Source organism: Bos taurus, chromosome 18 (assembly GCF_002263795.3).
Source record: "Bos taurus isolate L1 Dominette 01449 registration number 42190680 breed Hereford chromosome 18, ARS-UCD2.0, whole genome shotgun sequence".
Lineage (NCBI taxonomy): Eukaryota > Metazoa > Chordata > Mammalia > Artiodactyla > Bovidae > Bos > Bos taurus.
The window spans coordinates 34,479,187-34,502,248 of record NC_037345.1 but is presented as its reverse complement, the minus strand read 5'-3'; the positions used below and the strand labels follow the sequence as shown (position 1 = coordinate 34,502,248).

General features: G+C 36.2%; 1 protein-coding gene across 6 annotated transcripts in view; it reads left to right on the top strand.

Annotated features, from left to right (window-relative positions):
- Positions 1–20,289, top strand: part of TERB1 (telomere repeat binding bouquet formation protein 1) — a 34,172-nt gene extending 13,883 nt beyond the window's left edge. For 3 of the 6 annotated variants that reach the window (XM_059877444.1, XM_005218839.5, XM_059877445.1), the window contains exons 9-18: positions 4,006–4,158; positions 5,524–5,655; positions 7,033–7,158; positions 8,260–8,417; positions 9,218–9,567; positions 10,826–10,890; positions 11,186–11,281; positions 14,615–14,764; positions 15,067–15,132; positions 18,752–20,289. In XM_059877444.1, the coding sequence (XP_059733427.1) occupies positions 4,006–4,158; positions 5,524–5,655; positions 7,033–7,158; positions 8,260–8,417; positions 9,218–9,567; positions 10,826–10,890; positions 11,186–11,281; positions 14,615–14,764; positions 15,067–15,132; positions 18,752–18,939 (1,484 nt within the window). In that variant the 3' untranslated portion in view covers positions 18,940–20,289. Of the gene's footprint in view, positions 1–4,005; positions 4,159–5,523; positions 5,656–7,032; positions 7,159–8,259; positions 8,418–9,217; positions 9,568–10,825; positions 10,891–11,185; positions 11,282–14,614; positions 14,765–15,066; positions 15,133–18,398; positions 18,437–18,751 lie in introns of all 6 variants that reach the window. The other 3 variants (XM_059877446.1, XM_059877447.1, XM_005218843.5) reach the window with 3 other exon arrangements.
- Positions 20,290–23,062: the final 2,773 nt, after the last annotated feature.

Genomic DNA, 23,062 nt, shown 5'->3' with positions numbered 1-23,062 from the left:
CAAAGGGAATAATAAAGAGAACATTAGCAATCAATGAAATATAAAAAGAACAGAATAGAGAAATAAATTAAACCAAAAACTAGATCTTTGAAAAGATCAGTAAAATGGATCCTTTACCCAGACTAATCACAAAATAGAGAGAAGGCCCAAATTATGAGGAATATAGCTTTATGCCACTAAATTAGATAACTGAAGTGAACTGGACAAATTCTTTGAAAGACAAGCTACAAAAGCTCACTCAAGAAGAAATATATAACCTGAGTATTCAGTATCTAACACAGAAATTGAATTTGTAGTTTAAAACCTTAACACAGGAAATTCTAGGTCATAAAGGCTTCACTGGTAAATTCTACCAAACATTTAAGGAAAAAGAGTTCTACATAAATTATTTCAAGAAGTAGAAGTAGAAAAAATACTTCCCAACAAACTTTTAAGGCCAGCGTTATTTCCATACTAAAGCTTGAAAAAAGCATTACAAGAAAACTATAGGCCAATATCCTATATATATATAGATATAAACACCCGTAACAAAATATTGACAAATCAATCCAGCAAAATATAGAAAGGATAATGTATTCTGATTAGGTGACATTCATTTTAGGAATGCAAGGTTGGTTTAACGTTAGGAAATTCACAATATTCATAGACTAGAAAAGAAAATATGATCTTCAAAAATGTAGGAAAAGCTTTTCACGTAATTTAACATACATTCATGACAAAAGATTGTCATGTTCCTAGGTGAGCTAGGAACAGAAAGGAACTTTCTCATTCATGACATTCATGACAAAAGATTGTCTGTTCCTAGGTGAGCTAGGAACAGAAGGGAACTTTCTCGATGTGATAAAGGGCCTCTACAAAATATTATAGCTAATACACTTAAATGGTGAAGGACTTAATGCTTTTCCCCTAAGATTGGAAAGAAGACAAGGATGGCCACTGTCTTTATTTAATTGGACATCCAAGTCAGTGCAATAAGGCAAAAAAATGAAATAAAAGGCATAGAGATTGAAAAGAAAGAAGAAAATATAGTACTTATTCATAGGTGACCTGATTGTATAAGAATCTACAAAAAGCTACAAAACTAATAAGTGATTTTAGCAAAGTTGCAGGATACAAGGTCATATGGAAACAATTACGAACTTAAAGTGACTATCATTTATGATAATATAAAAAACTCAAAATACTTAGGGATATATTTAGTGAAATATGTGGAATATATATATGCTGAAAACTATAAAACATTGCTGAGATTAAAAAAAAATTAAAACTTAATGGGAGAGATATCATACTCATGGATTATAAGATTCAATTATGTCATAATGTCACTTCTCAAATTCATCTCTAGATTCATAGCATTCCCTATCAAAATCTCAGCAGGCTTTTCTATAGAAATTGACAAGTTGATTCTAAAATTTACATGGAAATGCAAAGGGGCTAGGATAGTAAAATTTATTTGAAGAAGGACAAAATTGTAGAATTAATGTTTCTTGATTTCAATATGTACTGTACAGTAATCAACAGTGTAGTACTGGTGTAAGTGTAGGTATAGATCAATGGAACAAAATAGAGAGCCTAAAAATAGACACACACACACACACACACACACACATACACACACACATATATGGTTGATTTTCTACAAAGATGCCATGGTAACTCTATGTTAGAAAATGTAGTATTTTAAATAAATGATGCTGGTAAAAGTATTTACCTATCTGTGAAATATGAATATCAACCCTTACCTTATACAGTATGAAGTGAAGTGAAGTGTTAGTTGCTCAATCGTGTTTGATTCTTTGCAACTCAATTGACTGTAGCTCGCCAGGCTCCTCTGTCCATAGAATTCTCCAGGCAAGGATGCTGGAGTGGGTTGCCATTCCCTTCTCCAGGGAATCTTCCCAATTTGGGGATTGAACCTTCCCGCATTGCAGGCAGATTCTTTACCATCTGAGCCACCAGGGAAGTTGGTATACAAAATTAACACAATCTACAAAAATTAACTTTAAATGATCTATATACCTCAATATAAGAAATAAACTATAAAACTTCTAGACAAAAACAGGAACAAATCTTTATAATTTGGGAGTAGATACACATTTCTTAGGACACAAAAACATGAGCCACCAAAGAAAAAATTATCATTTGGAGTTCACTGAAATCGAAATGTTTTATTTTTCAAAAGTTCCTGTTAAGGTGAAAAGGCAAGCCATCGACTGGGAGAAAATATTTGCAAAATGTACATCTGATAAAGAACTTGTGCCCAGGAAAACCCCAAGGAGATATCACTATACACTCACTAGCATGACTAAAAGTAAAAAGGCTAGTGACATTAAATATTGAGGTTGTGGAACAACTAGAACTTTCTCACACATTGCTGGTGGTATATCTATATTCAGATATTTAAAGCAAATAGTTGTCTTTCACATGCTCACACGCAAAGGAACATATCTCTATATAATTTCAAAAATTGAAACCTATTTCCATGATGCTTTGACATTTCCTCTTTCTTTAAATACCAATTTAAATGAATGATACATAGAGGAACATATTACTCTCAGTGGATTGGTATGAAATAGATTAGAGGCATCATCAACTCAATAGACATGAGTTGGAGCAAACTCTGGGAGATAGTGAAGGACAGGGAAGCATGGCATGCTGCAGTCTCTGGGGTCGCAAAGAGTTGGACACGACTTAGTGACTGAACTACAATTTTAAATACTCTGTACAAGTGTAGACTAGGATGTTCTGCTTATAAGTCTGATTTTTCATTACATAGAATATAATTGAAAATACTTTTTAGTAAAACCTATTTTGGAGTCCCTGTAATACTGAAAATGTCTGAATGAATGAAAGTTGGTCAATCATGTCCGACTCTTTGCCACCAGTCGTGTCTGACTCTTTGCAGGATTATAGTGTACCAGGCTTCTCTGTCCATGGAATTTTCCAGGCAAGAATACTGGAGTGGGTTGCCATTTCCTTTTCCAGGGGATCTTGCTGACTCAGGGATAGAACCGGGGTCTCCCACACTGCAGGCAGATTCTTTACTATCTAAGCCACAGGGAAATTGGAGAAACTGAAAATGTTTACATAGCCTTAAATAACATTTCCTAACAGTCTGTTCCCAGATATAGAAATTTTTGAACATGATTTTTTTTAGATTAAGAGCTTTGTGTTTTATTAAACAATTTTAATATAAAAAGTACTTTTTGTGTTTAAATCATCCTGGCTCAATTTGTGGTTCTAGGGTAGACCGGAAAGAAGGTTTATCACAGAATTATAATCATTAGCCCATATATCCATTGATTATATGTCCCCTGCTTGGATAGGGGCTATAGAGACTATTGAATGCATAGACCCATGGGGTACTTACCCATCAGAATCATTTTCAACAGGGGAACAAAAGACTGAAGGCTTTTAAAAAATGTATCTGTCATTGAATCTTTGCTTGGAATAGTTGTTATGACTCTCAGTAATATGTTATACTTTTATGCTCTAAGAAGTAAAAGAATTAGGCTTACTTAAATAAGATGGATGAAATATGTGGGGTTTTTTTGAAACAGTTAAATTACTTTGTTTTTTGTTGATTTAGCCAATCTGAGGAATGAGTTATTTTGGAATTCAGAAAATAGGCAGCTTGCTGGTTGTAATACCAAGCTAAATAAATGAATCTATAGCTCTTGTAGGACTTGAGTTTAATATCATTCTTGCAAAATTTACCAGTTCTTGATCAATGAAATGAGATGTCTAACATACAAGAAAGAAGTACTATACTATACATATGGTTGTACTATGTTGAAATGAGTTTCTTGTATAAGTAAATAGAATCAGTCTTGTGATTATGTACATGCATAGGTAAGGATTAGATTTTTCATTCTTTAATTTTGGGATTTTTAGTAAGTATTTTTAAAAGTCAAGTTAATGTTATATTTAGTACAAGTTAATTTAATGAAACCATATACTTGTCTTATTTGAAGTATTAATAGTTCTGCTACTTTTTTCCTTAAGCTTATGTTCAGAAATACTTTATATCTGTGGGTGGACTGGATGTATTGTCTCAAGTTCTTGTGCAACTGGAATCTGATTCACACAAGACTCCTTTCAGTGCTAAACTTGCAGTGGTGGTGACAAAGACAGTGGATGCATGCATCGCTGATAATCGTGAGTGAAAATGCTTAGTAATTTTTCCACAGTTGCATTTTGTTTGAATTTGGCATGGTGAGTGTTGAAATGGTATTGAACACAAACATGGATTGGACTTCTAGTTTCTCATAAGGGGGAGAGAAACTTAGAAATTATCTAGTCCGACTCCTTATTTTCTCATGGAGGTTATGACGTCCTTAAGGATTCAAATCTAGGTCTTCTGATTTCAGATTTGATGATAGAATCAAGAGAAGAGTCTGTCAGTCTTAAATCTTTGTTTCACTTACAAAGCAGCATTAAATGAAAAAGATTAGAAATCAAGGGACATTTTGGAGACATAGGGAATGGAAAGTCCGATTTATAGATTTTAAAAAATGAGATAAAGAATTAAGGTATGCCTCTATCCAGTAAGTATGAGAGGAACTTATCCTCCCACAACTAGTGAGTGGCTGAACCAGACTAGAACTTATGGCTATAGATTTTAAAAAATGATGTAAAGAATTAAGGTATGCCTCTATCTGCTAAGTATGAGTTGGACTCATCCTACCATAACAACTGAGTGGCTGAACTAGACTAGAACTCATAGCTGCTTCTCACATGTACAAATACTGAAGAATGATAGTCCACAAATTTTGTAATAAGCAGTTCTTGAAATTCATAAATAACTTAAAAAAATGGTAGATCATTTTTTAAAAATTCAGTTATGTGCTAGGCTCTATGTAAGCTCTAGAGATAAAAAAATCATTACGACATAGTCCTCTGAGGAATTCACAACCTTTTTGTTGCTATCAGGACTATTGGATTCTGAACTCTGTTTTTAAAAACTGCAAAAAAAAAAAACAACAACAACCCATGAGAAGTGTAACTTCTTGAATTTTTCACATCTCAGTATAGATTCAAGTATGCTTCACTGCATCATTAACATCAATAGAACCACGACCAGCTAGTAGTGTATTTCAATGACAGGCAGGAATTGATTACATAGGAAGGTCTATACTGTCAGTCTAGATAAGACAAGGTATGTAAGATGAGAGTAAGCAGCTTTTAGGGAAGGTAGTATTATTACTTCATATTCACAGCACTATACAGGACAACTTAGGAGAAGGCATCCTTCAAAAAATTTGCTTTAGTATAATGTCTTTAGTATGGGAAGAGGAATTAATGAGGGCTTTATAAGCCTCCATCTTATTATAATGCATTTGTTTATAGTCATACATATATATTACATGTTATATGAGATGTGAATTTTAGATACTATGTAGATATATAATATCATTCTCCCAGGATAAGATCTGAAAAATAGTATATGTAATATCTGGAAAATATGTATAGGTAGGGAGAAGCTGTAAGTTTGTACTTGTTCTTTTTTTTCCCCTTTTTAAGCTACTTTTGGTGTTGTATTATCCAAGTACCACATTGTTTCAAAACTTCTGGCATTGCTGCTTCTTGACAATCTGGATTCAGGAGAAAAATTTAGTGTCATACTTACTCTTGGTCATTGTACAGAGGATTGTGGTAAGTACTGGATTTATTTAGCATGTTAATTAAAACAGTAGAGTGGAAATACACTGTTATTTCCTCCCCAACTTAAAAGTACTGTTGCCTTTCTCCTAGTCCCCCAGCCAGTCATTCATTGCTCCTCATCCTTCTTCATCCATGGTATTCAGTCAGTCACTAAGACCTGTGGTTCTATGAATACATCTGTTTATCCTTCCTTATCATTTTCTACTCAATTCCAGTGCTACTTTCCCAACTTAAGCCCTTAGCCCCTCAACATCTTTCATCAGGGTTTTTGCAAGAGAGTCCTCCTTGTGTCCTCTTCCTTCTGTCTCCGTTTTTTCATTCTATTCCTCACATTGCTGCACAGATATGATCCTGTTCTCCCTTGTTGAAAATCTTCAAAAAGTTCTATCTTTCTTTCTCTATTTATCATTCTCTCCTATTTTTTCTCTTCCCCTTTCATTTTTTCCCTCTCTAGTTTCCTGCCATGTCACTTGCCTCCTTTCCAACCTTCTTCACTTTTCTCTCTCTCCTCCTCCCATGTTTCCATTTCCCTTTCTTTGTGCTTTCTTGCTTCTTCTGCTCTCTCCCCTCATTTTCCATTCTCTCCATTCATTTATTTCTCTATACTTTCTCTTCACCTGTATATAATTTAGGGTTTACTATGCCTTTAAACGGAGAAAGCAATGGCACCCCATTCCAGTACTCTTGGCTGAAAAATCCCATGGATGGAAGAGCCTGGTGGGCTGCAGTCCATGGGGTCGTGAAGAGTTGGACACGACTGAGCGACTTCACTTTCACTTTTCACTTTCATGCATTGGAGAAGGAAATGGCAACCCACTCCAGTGTTCTTGCCGGGAGAATCCCAGGGACTGGGGAGCCTGGTGGGCTGCCGTCTATGGGGTCACACAGAGTCAGACATGACTGAAGCGACTTAGCAGCATACCTTTAAAATTATTAATTTTTATTTTTTAATTGCGGTATAATTGGCAACTAAACCTTTTTTTAAACCAAGTGAGGACAGTTCATTTACTCTTATGAGATATGACACTACTCTGTGGCTGTATTTCACAGATTATCACTTATGAGACGTAGGTATCTTATGTAAGTAGATTATTTTCTAAATTGAAAATACTTTTGAAACTTTGTTTTTCTGTATTTTTAAATTTGAACTATGTTGATAATTATCACAAGAAAGAATTATGACCTCATGCATATAGTTTAAGATAAAATAACTCTCAGAATTCCATGATGGTCCAGTGGTTAGGACTTGGCACTTTCACTATCAGTTTGATCTCTGCTTGGGGAACCAAGATCTCGTAAGCCCCATGGCACACCCAAAAGAAAGATGAAATAACTATTTTCTACTTTAATTTTTGATGTGTTTTCCAGAGGAAAATCAGTATGACTTTTTTAAAAACAATGGCCTTCCACTCATGATACAAGCCTTAACTGAATCTCAGAGTGAGGAACTAAACAAAGCTGCCACTTTTGTGCTTCACAACTGCAAAAAAATTAGTAAGTTTACTATTACTTAAAAAAATGCCTACCAAAGTTTTTGAAAGAGAATTTACATCTGCTTTTTAGCTCCCAGCCTCCTCTTACATTTGAAAAGTAGATTATATAATTTTGACATGACAGCTAGAGTATTACAGCATATAAAAAAACTTCTGTGGAAGGGAGCAACAGTATAGATAATTCACTTATTTAATGCACTGTGGACAGATTTAGTTGTAGGACTTAAATCTGAGGGCTACAGGTGACTTAGGATTAAATCATAATATAAAGTACTTTCATTTATTTATTTAAAAAATATTTGAGTGCCTCTTATTTGCCAGGCACTGTGCTAGGCTTTAGGGAGACAGTGATAAGGTACAGCAGTCTATGTGCTCATAGAACAGTTTAACTGGAGAAATAGGAAGTAGATGAATATATTATTATAAATTAATGCAAAGGTTAAGATTGGATGGAGCACAGATCTTAACCTGTAATAAAAGACAGTGACCTAGACTTGGAGCAGAACAGGCTTTGGGAGGAAGTGATTTTTCACCTGAGATCTGAATGTAGAGTTAATTAGGTGAAAAGAAGGGAGTTTGTCTTGGTCCAGTGTCTCAAGCATAAGCAACAGTGAGGCACAAAGGTCCTGTGAGAGGAGACAACCTGGAGCATCCAAGAATTGATGGCTGGAGCATAGCGGAAATAGCCCTGAAAAGGAGTTTGGTCTTTTGAAAGGAAAATTGCAGCCACAATACGTAAAAAAATTTAAAATTATAGGAAGGAACCTATAATCCACAGTTGTGGAAACTGTGTTAAAAAAATACTTTAAAACCAGTATGCATAAACTTGAGCATGTTTATATGCCTGGTATAACATGTTTTCATGCTATTTTTTCCCTATAATTCTGAAAAGTAAAGTCTATTTTATGACTCTTCGGGTCCTCAACTTCTGCCAAGCACTTTCTTTCCACTTAGTTTCGTTACCAATTAGGCAGTTAAGATGGTTTGGATGTGCAAAATTTAGAGAAGGGGTTGTGGGGTATGAGTTTGTCCTTATTTCAAGTGTTCAAATAGCATTTCTAGTAATGGATAAACTCACTATTTTTTTTTCCATATTTCAAAGCTGAGAAGTTATCTCTAAGCCTAGAAGAATATTCTTTTGATAAAAATGAAGAGCATTTAAAGGACATAAATATGAAAGAGAAGAATCTTGAAGATTATTGGAAGAAAGCAAAGGAAATTTTACACAGAATAGAAGAACTTGAAACAGAAGGAAATGAGGTTGGCTTTTTTGTTTCAAATAATACAGAACTTTTTTCAAAAATTTTTTAATAATAGAAGTTGGAGGGTAAAATATTTTTCTTACAAATTTAATTTTTATTTTTATGGTTTTAAATTTAAAATTCAATAGTAATACTTGAGGAATCATCCTTGAACACAGAAAAAAAATATTTTTAAAAAGTGAAAATGAAGGACTTCCCTGGTGGTCCAGTGGTTAAGAGTCCGCCTTCCAATACAGTGCATGCAGGTTCAATTCCTGGTCAGGGAATTAAGATCCCACATTCCACGTGGGCATTAAGCCTGGCCTTCACGACTAGAGAGCCTTCTTGCTGCAGACGGCAGAGCCCAGGCACTCCAGAACCTTGGTCTCTACAACTACAGAGAAGCCTAGGTGCCACAACTGTAGAGCAGCTTAAAATAAATATTTTAAAAAGTGGAAATAATGACTGAAAAAATAAGAGACATGGAGGATAGAGTCATGAGATCTATCATTTATATAGTAAGGGTTTGAGAAAGAGAAAGAATGGAGAAGTAATAGTTGACCCTTGAACAACAGGTGTTTGAACTGCTTGAATCTATTCATACATGACTTATTTTGACTTTATTTTTGTGTAAACTGTGAGATATATGTTCCCATCTGACTATCCAATGTCCCCTTTCTCCCTAATGTAAACTTCATCTTTTATAATGTATATTCTATTGACAATCATAAACTTTTTATATATTATTTAAAGGGAGTGTAATTTGGATTATAAAACAAATGATTATTTTGAAATTATTTACTTATTTTTACATTATAGGAAAATATAAAAGGAGAGAATTATAAGAATAATGTTTCATCTGTGAACATAAATATTCAAGATACACTGAAACACCTCCATGCAGATAGCAGCGGTGGTGTTCCCAAAGCAGAGGATAAAGATAAAAGCCAGGCTAGAAAGCTACATGGTTCTAAGTCCCATAAAGTCATGTCTAAAGCATGTACAAATGATGATCAAGTGAAGATGGTATTACGGAGTGCAAATCCAGTTAATGCTTGTTATAGGGAGAGTGGGCAAAATAAGACTTTATGTACAGCCAATTCAAGCTGCAAACAAAACCTATGTGAAGAAACAACTTCTGAAAAAAAGAACTTTGTTTCTCAGTCAAGGTATAATTTAATAATTGTTTCTAACTTTTATTTACTTATTCAGCATTTGTGTGTGTGTGTGCCTGTAGTACAATGTGCTATACTCTTTAAGCACTGGGATACAGAAATGATAAAACATGGTTTTGGGGAGGAACCTAATGTAGGAAGTTTTGGGAAAGGGGTTTGGATGGGACAGTCTTGGCCAATTCATCTAGGGTCTGGCATGTCATGCGCAAGATTTTCTGTTTTAACTTACAAGGTATAAGGAGCCATTGACAATTTTAAATCAAATGGCATAGTCAGATTTGAATTTTAGAAGGGATACTCAGAAAACTTAAACTGAATGTCTATAGCTGAAATAACGATGCACATATTGATACTCAATCAGCAATTTGGCAAAAGCCAGTTTGTAAGTTTAATTTGATAAATGGGGTTAAGGTGTGAATAAGATCTGGTTTAGGCTCACCTTTTCATTTGTTCCCTGTACCTCCTCTCCTGTACATGTTCTTTCTCCCTCACGGGTAGCCTATGGGGCTGGACCTGGAATCATAGGCTTTCTTCCAAGAACCTATCTTGCGTTCTGCTCTTCTGATAGTTACTGGACTATGAGGGAGACTGAAGAGGATGCTGCTATGTTTTGGGAGGTTGTAGGGTAAACCAAGTGTTAGAAAGATGGATTATATCATCACATTCCCTTTTTCCTTTTCCAAACCATTCTTCATGTAATTTTAACTTGATTTCTTAGGGATGTAGAATTGGGAATTAGTGAAATATGCTCTTGCGCCAGCCTTCTTGCCCTCTGGCCCACTGAATTTGTTATTTCCTCTTTTTTGCTTTTCTTCTTTCCTATTTTCCTTTTTTTTCCCCCATGTTTCTGCTGACATCGGTATTATTGCCCTTTGGAGTCTTGTTTAACTCCACTTTTTTTTTTTTAATTGAAGTAGAGTTGATGTTACAGTTACAATGTTTCAGCTGTACAACAGTGATTCACTTACTATTCTTTTTCAGATTCTTTTCCATTATACATTACTCCAAGATATTGAATCTAGTTTCCCATTCTATACTGTAGGTCCTTATTATCTATTTATATATAATAATTAACTCCACTTTTAGAAACAAGGTTGTATGTAACTGCTGCATTCCATACTTGGGCAGAATTTGGTGAGTTTTGGTAGATCCTGGTGCCAGCTCCTTCTGTCTGCCAAACTCTGCTTATATAGAAACATTTGTTCACACACCAGTGTTTACTTATAGTAATCTTGTGTCTGTTTTCTTTTAGAGACCATATTTTTAAACACCCAACTCCTGTTGCCCAAAACACAAAGCAACACTTACCAGTAACAGGTATGACTAAAAATGTTTCTTCTTTGATTGTTGAACATATTCAAGTGATATAGCTAAAAATGTACATTGGTATATCTTCTCTCTGACATATAAGCCATGCCTCTACCTCTCTTTCAAACTAAGTGCTTCAGTCACCTTTTGTTAATATCCAGAACCTTTCTGTTTATCCACTAGGATGACGGATGTGTAGTCCTGGGCTACAGTTTATAAAAATTTTCAGAATTAATAAATCTTGTAAATGTCACATACTTTTTACTAATCAAAAATACCTTGCATTTTGCATTTTTTTTTCCAGATCCATTTACATTATGTTCAGATATAATAAATAAAGAAGTCATCAGTTTTCTAGAAACAGACAGTTGTTCCAAAATGTTGAGGTATAGATGCTCAGGTAAGTATTTTTTTAATTGTAATTGTTTCATAATTAAAGTTTATATGACATAAGTTAACTAGAATTTGTAATAGTTCTACCAGTGTGATTTAAACTTCATTCCCTTTGGAGAAATAACAATCATGGGTGTCATAAAAAATGCAAATTAATACCTTTTATCTACAGTAGCCTGTGTTCCCAATATTTGTTCATATGCGTCAACACAGCTAATAGTTTTTAAAAATTACCTTATAATTCTCTTTTTATCACCATCTATAAGTTTAGCTTTACTGAGTAAGGTAAACATTTTTTGTATTTTCAGAGAGTCAATAAATAGGTATATATTCTGGATTATGTTCTGAAAATCATAGACATTAACTGTCTATTATATTTATAGTAAATTTATAAGTTTTTCTAGTGTTCCATGTCCCATTATTTCTTTTTTCTTCGGGGTCCTCAGTGCCTACTCCATCCTTTCTTCTTCATATCCAAGCATTTGCTCTTTGTTTACTATTATTGTCACACTCTGCCCTTTGGAGAAAATTGAGGCTATTCCACATTAGGCTCAAAATACTACTGTTCTTCTGTTTTCCACCAGTCGTGTCCAACTCTTTGCAGGATTATAGCCTGCCAGGCTCCTCAGTCCATGGAATTTCCTACACAAGAATACTGGAGTGGGGTGCCATTTCCTCCTCTAGGGGATCTTCCTGACCAGGGATCGAGCCTGTGTCTCTGTCTCCTGCATTGGCAGGCAGATTCTTTACTACTGAGCCATCTGTTATTCCTTGATCTTTCTCCTCCTGCCAGATTTCTGCAGGTATTTCCCCCACTAAATAATCTACAGCACTTACTCAACTCTGCTGCAACATATACTTTTTGGTATCATCTCTCATTTTACTAATGATTTCAAATCTGTATCTCCACACTTCACTTGTACCTTGGGTTATAGCCACATTCTGCCATTTCCACCTGTATCCAGGACATACTCACTTTAATATCTTGTTATTTCAAGTTTAATATATTCAAAACACAACAACTTTCTCCCTCTTAAACTGCCCTCCCTCCAGCGTCTTCATTTTTGTTAATATTGCCACTATTCTTCTGGCCCCCCAAATTTCAAACATTGAGTCATCTATAACTATCTTTTCTCCTTACACCCCCTATTTCTAGTCTATCAGATTTGGTTCTTTCTTTCTTTCCCACACAGGCCTCTTTTCCTTAATGCCTCAATTACTCCAGCAACTCTGCAGCAGTCTTTCAGTCTCAAGTCTCACCAACCCCCAAGTCATGCATAGTGCTATTAACTTCTCTTCCTCGTGTGCTTTTTATCATGTTACCAGGGTAAAGAACCCTCAGTGCTCCTCTGTAACTCACCAAATCAAACTCTCTGCCTGGCTTTCAAAATTGTGTGGAATTTTGTTCTTGTTCCACTTGTAAAATTTTACTGTACATCTGTTCTACCCAAAATGTGCCATGCTTATTCCAGACTCTGCCATTCGATCTATCACAATTGAGCATTGTCCTAAACATCTCTTTTACCCTGCTGCTGCTGCGTTGCTTCAGTCATGTCCAACTCTGTGTGACCCTATAGACGGCAGCCCACCAGGCTCCTCCGTCCATGGGATTTTCCAGGCAAGAGTACTGGAGTGGGGTGCCATTGCCTTCTCCAATGCATGAAAGTGAAAAGTCAAAGTGAAGTCGCTCAGTCGTGTCCGGCTCTTAGCGACTCCATGGACTGCAGCCTACCAGGCTCCTCCGTCCATGGGATTTTCCAGGCAAGAGTACTGGAGTGGGGTGCCATTGCCTTCTCCGTCTTTTACCCTAATAGCTCATTATTCATCAATTTTACCTCAGAAATCTCTGCCTTCTCCCAGCAAATGTTGTATTTCAGAATCCCCACATTTATTTTCTGGACTATTTGAGTTATCCCTCAACTGATTCTCTTACTTTTCAGCTGAACTTTCTGTTAGACAAATTACATCATATCCCTGCTTGATAAATATCCCTCAGTTCTCCCATTGACTTGAAGATAGCTAAAAATCCTTAGGATGGTTCTCAAGACTCTTATTGATTGGCCCCTGGCAACCCTTACCAGCCTCAACTTTTCTCCCACACTTCTCATACCTATACTCTAGCCACACATGACACCTATGATTGTCTGAACACACTACACTTTCTCACTCTTCTGTGCTTTTGAAAATGTTCTTTGTATTTAAAATGTCTTCATCCCTGCCAACTTTTTGTCTGGCTAACTTTTCCTTTAGGTGACAGGCAAATAGAGTACCTTATAATGTATGGATGTGGCTAACATTACCTGAAGCTACTGATCAATGTTAAAATTTAAAAAAAGATAGTCAGACTTTATGTGTCTGTTAATATGATGCAGTTAGAAGTCCACAGTACTACCTGAGAGGAATTCTACTAAAAACAAGTTAATCTGAATCTGATCAGTCATCTAGATCTACTTAACAGTTTCTTGGGCACACAGGAACATTTTAAAGGATACAACTAGGATGTAATCAGCAAAACCCTAACTTTGGGAACCTGCACATTACAAATGACCTGGTGTCTCCAACAGGCAAATGACAAAGAGGAAGAGAGGAGAATTGATAGATTAAAAGAAACTCAAGAGACGTATCAGCTGAATGTAATGGTCAACCTTGTTTGAATCATGATTCAAATAAACCGACCATAAAAAGAAAGTTTTAAAATGATGGGGAAATTGAGCATTGACTGGATATTAGATTACATTAAGCATAATTTTCTTAGGTGTGATAGTGGTTTTGCTGTTTAAAAAAATAAGACAAAATAAGTACTTTTTAAAGAGTTCTTATCTGTTGAGAATGCATATGAAATAATACTCAAATGCAACTTCCAGGCTTCATAATCCAGTGTGTACAGGAAGGCAGAGCTGAGTAGGTAGAGAAAGATAAAATATGATTGGTCATGAGTTAAGAATAGTTGAAGCTAGATGATGGAAACATGGTGGTTCATTATTCTTTTCCATTCATTCTCATGTATTTGAAGTGTTCCATAATATTAAAAAAAAAAAAAAAAAGATGACTGAGCCTAAGGGTCACTTCTTTTGGATATCTTCCCTGACAGTGACTCCTGCTCAGAATTAGACCAAGCTAGACTCTCCTTTCCTATATCACCATAAGTGTTTACACCTCTGTGGCAACACTTGTATTTGTTGTCTTTACTTTTTCATATGATGTGGCTTTGAGTTTCTTGATGTATTTATAATTAACTTCCTGATTTCACTTGTTACTATCATAAAGATATTTGCTTTCATAAATTTGTTATTAAATATTTTATAACATCTATGCATCATTTTAATTTGTTTTCTTTTAGGTTGCATAGCAGTAGGAAAATCCCTGAATAGTCGAAATTTTAGCAAGCTCTTGCACTGTTGCCCATACCAATGTGATCGTCACAAAGTCATTGTGGAAGCTGAAGACAGATATAAAAGTGAACTAAGGAAATCACTTATCTGTAACAAAAGTAATTAATTCAGCAGTTTAAAAACTGTAATTATGACTGTACCTTCTGAACTATGATCTAGAACGTTAAGTATATTAAAAGCTAAAGGGTACAAAAAGTGTTGAAAAGAAAATCTGTCTCTGAGCAACCATAATTTAAAATGTTCCCAGGGAGTAGATTTAGTCTCTGGTGGTTTAAAAATTCTTCCTAATCCACCTAAGGAGTCCCATTAGAAGGGGGAAAAAGGAAATATCATACTAATGGAATTGTGATACTACTCAGATTAATACTTTAAGTAGGCTAAATGTTTTCGTATTTTTCAGAAATTCTGCTGACCCCACGTAGAAGACGTCAACTCAGTAGTGAATCTACTACCCCTGGAAGAATAAGTGAATATACTTAATTTTTAAATAAATATAAATTTCATATATTCCTGAAATAGAACAGCTCAATGACTGTTCTCAGTCACATCATTAATGGCTTCTAAATAATAACCCTTGGCTCTGATAAGAGTCATATTTCCTGAGAAAAGAGGTTTCGCTCCTCCCTTCCTCATGCCACTCGCTCATCTCTTGCTTTCTAGCTGGGGAAGGAGCAGGAAAAACTTAACATTTATTAAGAACCCATTATGTATTAGGTGTTTTATAGACATTATTTCCTTTATTTCATAAAATAAAATTGTAAGATAAGGTATTACTTTATTTCCACTTTACTTTCTTTTCTTTTAGGTTGCATAGCAATAGGAAAATCCCTGAATAGCCAAAATTTGCCAGTGAGCAAATGGCAGGACTTAGATTCAAATGCAAGTTTGTCTTTCTTCAGAACCCCCAGTTCATTCCTCTGTATCACATTTCTATTTTAGCACTTCAGATAATCAAAATTGAAAAGACAAATAGTATAAAGCTTAGATCCCTGCTTAAAAATTAATATACTTCTCAAACTATGAGTTAATTTATAGTTTTTTTTTAAACTACAGGGTTAACAGTTCAGGTTTATCACCATTTCAAATTTATCATGAGACTTAAAGAACATTACCATTTTCTTCTGTTCATATGGAATTAGTACCTGCAGAATAAGAGTAAGCAATTGAGTACATTACTTGTCAAAGTAACCTAGAAATTAATAGCCATTAGTAACTATAGAGTCATTCTGTTATTTATTGTGAAGAGGTCTGGACTTGATCCATCCAGGAAACATTTTGCCACTCACTTTTGTTTGGCCATTTTCACTGCCAAAACCTTGAAAGAAATTTCAAATTTACTTTTTATAACTGGGTCTTTTTCAAGATTAAAATTTCTGCATATAAATTAAAATTAAGTGCAATACCAGTATAGGGTAGCCCACTTTTTGAAGTAATATTTTCTGTAGAAACTGTTAGAAAATACATATTTTTCCATAGAAATGTTGCAGTTGGAAATCTTGTCTTTGACAAGGAATTGGCATCAAATTAACAATAGAATTTCTTCAGCAGCATGTCTTAAAAGCAAATATAAAACAACTGAAAATATTTGATAATCATTTTTCATAGTAAAGTCATTTGCAGAACCTCATGAAATATACATAATTATTCCTATATATTGATTATACAAAGGGATCCTAAATACTGTTAGAATCATTTTCAACTCATAAACACCTACATCTTTTTTGTAGGTTAGAACTGCTTAGTTAAAATCAAATAATAAGTTGGCCTGCTTTTTTTCAAATTTAGGCATCTGGAGGATTAGATTGGTCTTATATCTCTTATGGGGCTTCCCAGGTGGCACTAGTGGTAAAGAACCTGCCTGCGAAGGCAGGAGACGTGGGTCAGGAAGATCCCCTGGAGGAGGGCATGGCAACCCACTCCAGTAATCTTGCTTGGAGAATCCCATGGACAAAGGAACCTGGAAGACTATAGTCCATGGGATCACAAAAAGTGGGACATGTCTGAAGCGACTTAGTATGCATGCATATCTCTTTTACAAGTAGGCCAGGAATATTTGATGTACTGTTTTCCCCCTCTTAATAAATATCCCTTTCATACTAGAGACATTCATTACCTTTCATTTGGTTATAGGTTACACTCAAATTTGAGACTGTTCTTTTGAGAAGGGACCATTGCAGCATCTAAGTATTTAAAAGAGTCTTGGGGACAAGGCTTTTTTAGGATGGATTGAAAAATAAGTCTAAAACTGAGGCTTCTTGCCTACTTTACCCTGCTATTTTCTTCCCCCTGTTTTCTTCTAATGCCCAATCAGTATAAAAAAGAGCACTAAAGAAGCCACAGAAGGGAGCCTTGTGATGTAGAGAGCTGTTTCCCCTTGTAGGCTGCCCACTACTCTGCTGCAGAAACCTTTGAGGAGTTGAGCACAGATGTTAATTTAAGTTAGAAGTCATTGAAATGGCAACTGCAGTAGAAAAGTGGGGATGGGCTCTACATGAACACCCCAAGACCCAATATCCTGAATGATATAATAACCCATCTGGTTCTGATTATAATGAGTTTTGAGATCATTTAGCAAGTCAAATTGAAATCATCTATTTCTTGGAGAACTACAGTTTTCCAGTAGACCCAAAAGTAAGAAGTAATTTCATTGATGAGTTTTTAAAAAATTTATATATATATATATATTAATTTTATATTTAAAATATATTAAATATATATGATTTTATTTTTGGTTGCTCTTTGTCTTCGTTGCTGCGTGCAGGCACTCTCTAGTTGTGCGGAGAGCAGGGGCTACTCTCCATCGCAATGCATGGGCTTCTCATTGAGGTGGCTTCTCTTGTGGAACACAGAGTCTAGGCACACAGGCGTCAGTGGTTGCAGCACACAAGCTCAGCAGTTGTGGCACACTGGCTTAGTTACTCTGAGGCATGTGGAATCTACCCAGACCACAGATCGAACCCGTGTCCCCTGCACTGGCAGGTGGATTCCTATCCACTGTACCACCAGGGAAGTCCCAGTGATAAGTTTTAAAACACTTTTTACCAGTAGTAACTTTTTTTTTCTTTCAACAAATATTTATTGATCACCTCCCATGTGTCTGACACAATTTTAGGCACAGGGGACATAATGGTGAGTGAAACAGACAAAAATCCCAGTCTTCATGAATCTGACATTCTAAGCAATACCATTTGATAATAATTAGACATTGTTTCATTGATTTCTTGGCCTTCTGCTGCTAAGATTTTTCTCTTCTGATTTAAGAGATCTGAACTGTGGCTTCTATCTTAGGAGAGATGGACTAACAGTCCTGACCTGCAAAGGCAAGATTTTCTAAGGTTGTCCCAGCAGTTATTCCAGGTCCTACTAGAGTGAATAGCAGCCTTATTTGGAAATACAAAAACTCCTCCTCATCAGCATTAACAATGAATTAAAAGCCTTAAAGGAAGAGTATTTCCTGGTAATCATGACTAGAAAATATTTGTTTACGGATACCAACTGTGTATTCTTTCTGTTGTAGAAATTACCCCTAAAAACCAGATAAAACTTCCTCCTTGTGCAGCCTGGTTGGTTTGCTTTTTTTTTTTTTTTTTTTAGTTTTAATCAAGCTGAGCCCTCATATAGGTAAAGAACATGTTCTTTAAGTCAAATTTCAAAAGAGACCCTTAATCCTTTAAAAATATTAATCAAGCATGATAATTAAAGTAACAAGTGTTGATATTCTTTTCTATGAAGTTATGGAGCCCTTTGGGAAGACTGTAGCTGTAAGACAGGTAAGTGGTTCACTGTCTTCACAGAAATGTTGAAAGAGTTAACAACCAAATGTTTATAAAATTTTGTGTTTCTTGATTATCGTAAGATTAAGTTACAATTATTGCAGGATCACAGTGATAGCATCTAGGTTGATAGTAGGTGCTCAGAGTTTGTTTGTTTGTTTTCATTTGAAGTGGATTTCCATATGATGAGTAGCCCAGGCATGAAGTTTTCTCACTGTGTAATCCATATCCTTAGAATAAGTTTTTATTTGATTCTCAAGATCTCTTTTTTTAGCAAGTACTAATATATTCTACAATTCTCATTAATTACAGAGAAAAGAAGAATTCGTAAAAACTTTACCAAAGAAGAAATAAATTACCTTTTCAATGGAGTTAAGAAAATGGGAAATCACTGGAATTTAATTTTGTGGTCTTTCCCCTTTCAACAAGGACGGAAGGCTGTGGACCTTGCTCACAAATACCACAGGCTGACCAAATGCCCCAAGCATGTGGCTCCTTGATTGGAAGAAGACTTGTCAGTTTTTAGTTTGACACCTTGAAAAACAGTGTGTTAAAAATACAAAATTTAAAATATTTTTAGACACTCTCATGAGACAGGAAATGTGGCAATGGGGATACTGTTTTAATTATTTTTTGTGATGCTGTAGCTCATCAGACTATTAAAATAACTTACAGGACTTCCCTGGTGGTCCAGTGTCTAAGACTCCTTGCTCTCAATGCAGGGATCCTGGGTTCAGTTCCTGGTCAGGGAATTAGATCCCATAAGTTGCAACTAAAGATCCCCTGCAACTAAGACCCAGTGCAGCCAAATAAATAAATTTTTTTAAAATTATAAAACAAGTACATTTTCTTTTAAAAATTTTATTTTATTGTATTTTTGGCTGCAATAGTTGTGATGTGTGGGGTTCTCTCTAGTTCTGGTGTGAGAGCTCTCTAGTTGTAGCAGGCAGCCTTAGTTGCCCCATAGCATGTGGGATCTTAGTTCCCTGACCAGAGATCGAACCCATGTTCCATGCATTGGAAGGCAGATTCTTAACCACTGGACCATCAGAGAAGTCCCTAAAACAAATACATTTTCAATGTGTAGATTAGTAGGACAAAATTCCATATGAGGTAAAACATATGTTTAGGATTATGTTTTTTTCCCTTAAGCTCAACCTAGGTCAGAGAAAAAAAATTATTGGCCTTTAAACATTATTTGAAATTATATACTATATGAGACACTGGATTTAGTATTTTTCAGTCAGTTCAGTTCAGTCGTTCAGTCGTGTCCGACTCTTCGTGACTCCATGAATCGCAGCACACCAGGCCTCCCTGTCCATCACCAACTCCTGGAGTTCACTCAGACTCACGTCCATCAAGTCAGTGATGCCATCCAGCCATCTCATCCTCTGTTGTCCCCTTCTCCTGCCCCCAATCCCTCCCAGCATCAGAGTCTTTTCCAATGAGTCAACTCTTCACATGAGGTGGCCAAAGTACTGGAGTTTCAGCTTCAGCATCATTCCCTCCAAAGAAATCCCAGGGCTGATCTCCTTCAGAATGGACTGGTTGGATCTCCTTGCAGTCCAAGGGACTCTCAAGAGTCTTCTCCAACACCACAGTTCAAAAGCATCAATTCTTCGGCACTCAGCCTTCTTCACAGTCCAACTCTCACATCCATACATGACTCAGGAAAAACCATAGCCTTGACTAGACGAACGTTTGTTGGCAAAGTAATGTCTCTGCTTTTGAATATGCTATCTAGGTTGGTCATAACTTTCCTTCCAAGGAGTAAGCGTCTTTTAATTTCATGGCTGCAGTCACCAACTGCAGTGATTTTGGAGCCCCGCAAAATAAAGTCTGACACTGTTTCCACTGTTTCCCCATCTATTTCCCATGAAGTGATGGGACCAGATGCCATGATCTTCGTTTTCTGAATTTTTACCCAGTGAAAGTCCCTCCCTGGAACTTAGTTTCCCAAGTTGTTCAAATCATGTTCCCACACACTAATGTTTCTCCTTCTAAAGGCAATTGTGCAATTGCCCAAATACTCCAAATTCTATTGTCAGGTTCACTTTTTGGTGCATGTTTATTTGCTTCTGCATTTTCAAAGTTTGAAACAATTTTTGATTGTTTGCTTTTAAGTTAGTTTTCTTCTAGTTGGAAACCAAACTGTTAAATCTCAAAGTTCTATTTTTCTTACTTTTTTAATATTCCATTACACCAATACATTCCTCATTATACTTAAAATACTGTTACTGTGGCAAAGTGATCAAGTATCAAGGCCTGAAAGCTCAGTTGCACTTCTGTACATATTGGCTCACTGCTTGGTGTCATTCTTACAAATACTGAAGGGTATTTTCCTATAAGCATGTGTTCTTTGACCCTTTCAGATCATGAGTATGTCTACTTAGACAAAGCAGAATTTTTATTAATTTCTGTTCCACAATGAAAATTCCAGAGGGTCAATAAGCAGAAAAGTCTGTTTAAAATCCATAATTTCCTTTAGGCCTAAGAATAATTTACAATTAGGAAAATTCTTTGCATCATTTAAAGTGTGAGTGAATTTAGTCCATTATCTGTCCGTATTTCCTAAGCTCTATGGAGATGATTTAAATGGTCTGCTGGGCTATTTTGATGTGTAATTCTCAAGATGTGTGAATGTTGTTTTAGGTCAATGGGGAAAACATTTTGTTGCCTCAACCTTGCTGGCAATAGTTTTTTTTTTAATTGGAAATTATCTATGTACCAGAAGATCAAATAGTACTTAAAGAAGCATCCCCAAGAGTATGACACACTGTAACTTGGACAATATTTTGTATCAGTCACTGACACTTTATTTAAAATAACTTCCATTGCCTTCTGAAACCTTTAAATTTTATCCTAACCTTTGGGTAACTTGGTTAACATGAACTGCTTTTTTTCCCTCAAATGGAATATGATAGTAAATACACATCAAAAGGAAAGCCAAAGAATGATCACATAATTAGAGGACTGTTTGGTTTTAGGAACCCAAACCCGACCAGTTCCACAGGGAACAAAAAGTCAGACTCTTGGAGTTGGAGATTACCTCAGTTATAGCTCCTTGCCAGAGGCATGAACTAACTGCTATACAACAATCTGGACATTGGTGGCTGTCTTTTGTTTTGCCTATATGCTCAGAAACCTGGAATTCACTGTTTCACAGGGTGATAATTGATGGTCAGTTCTTGCTTATGCCAAAATGAAATATGCCTTTGTGGAGTACCTCCTGCAGAACCACAAAGTTGAATCTCTTTTCCACATACCAGCCCTTTAGAGAGTTAATGATAAATGTTCATCAATTTCCCCTCTACATCCTTTATCTTCCATGCTGCTGAATCTTAGCTACTTCCTGCTTCAGCCGAATAGTGTCATGTCCCCTTATGAACTTAGTCACTGACCACTGGGCACCTTTTTGTTTATAGACTGTCCCCCCCAAAATGTGGACTGACTGGCAGAGTATAGGGACCAGTTTTTTTGCTAGCCCAAAGGATTTACAAGAGCAAGTGAATGTGGACTCAATTCAGTGAGTCTTGTGTGCTCAGTCACGTTCAACTCTTTGCAGCCCCATAGACTATAGCCCGCCAGGCTCCTCTGTCCATAGGATTTTCCCGGCAAGGATACTGGAGTGGGTTGCCATTTCTATCTCCAGATCTTTCTGACCCAGGGATCTTCCCGACCCAGGGATTGAACCTGTGTCTCTTGCCTCTCCTGCATTGACAGGTGGATTCTTTACTACTAGTGCCATCTGGGAAGCCCCAAAGGATTAATGGACCTTACCTAAGATGCTTCTTGGCATTCTACATGACCAACTCTCCAATTATAATTGATATAGTTAAGACATTTTTAAATTAATTCTTACCTTGTTCTTATTTTAACTCCACTACAAGACTTCAGTGTTTGTATGTGTTAATCAGTTGTGTCCAACTCTTTGTAATCCCATGGATTATAGCCTGCCAGGTTCCTCTGTCCATGGAATTCTCCAGGCAAGAATATTGGAATAGGTAGCTATTTCCTTCTCCAGGGAATCTTCGCAATCCAGGGATCAAACCTGGGTCTTCTGCATTGCAGGCAGATTATTTACCATCTGAGCCACCAGGGAAGCCCCCCTGTTGAGTTTTAGATTTATTCTGTACTCAGTTTGTCATCCAGTGTGTTAGGCCTCCCTTCCTGCTTCAGGTCATCCACAACTTCTATGAGTGTGTGGCTGCATTCTCATCCAAGTTGCGCATGGTATACCCTGAATTGCCTGGGCCAAGGCAGGAGATTGGAGCAGGCTCCTAGAAGTCTCCTCTGGGCCGGGCAGGGGGGCTTGCTCATCAGCCCCCTCTGGGCCTGGTCTTTAACAAGCCTGGATACCATCATCCAGCCTACATTTCACTTTCTTGTCTACGATATGCATTGGCAAATGTCCTGTTGAAATCTGAATTTGCTGTGTCTGCAGCATCCTCCTACTTGGTATTCCTGCAAAAAAAAAAAAAAAAAAAAACTAAATCTGGTGCTATCTTTTCCTTTTCCAACTGGTCACATTAGAGAATTTCACCTAGGGCTGATGAATTTCACTGGCCTGTAGTTTTCAACTCCGTCTTGTCCAGTGAAAATTCTGATACTACTTGCCTTATG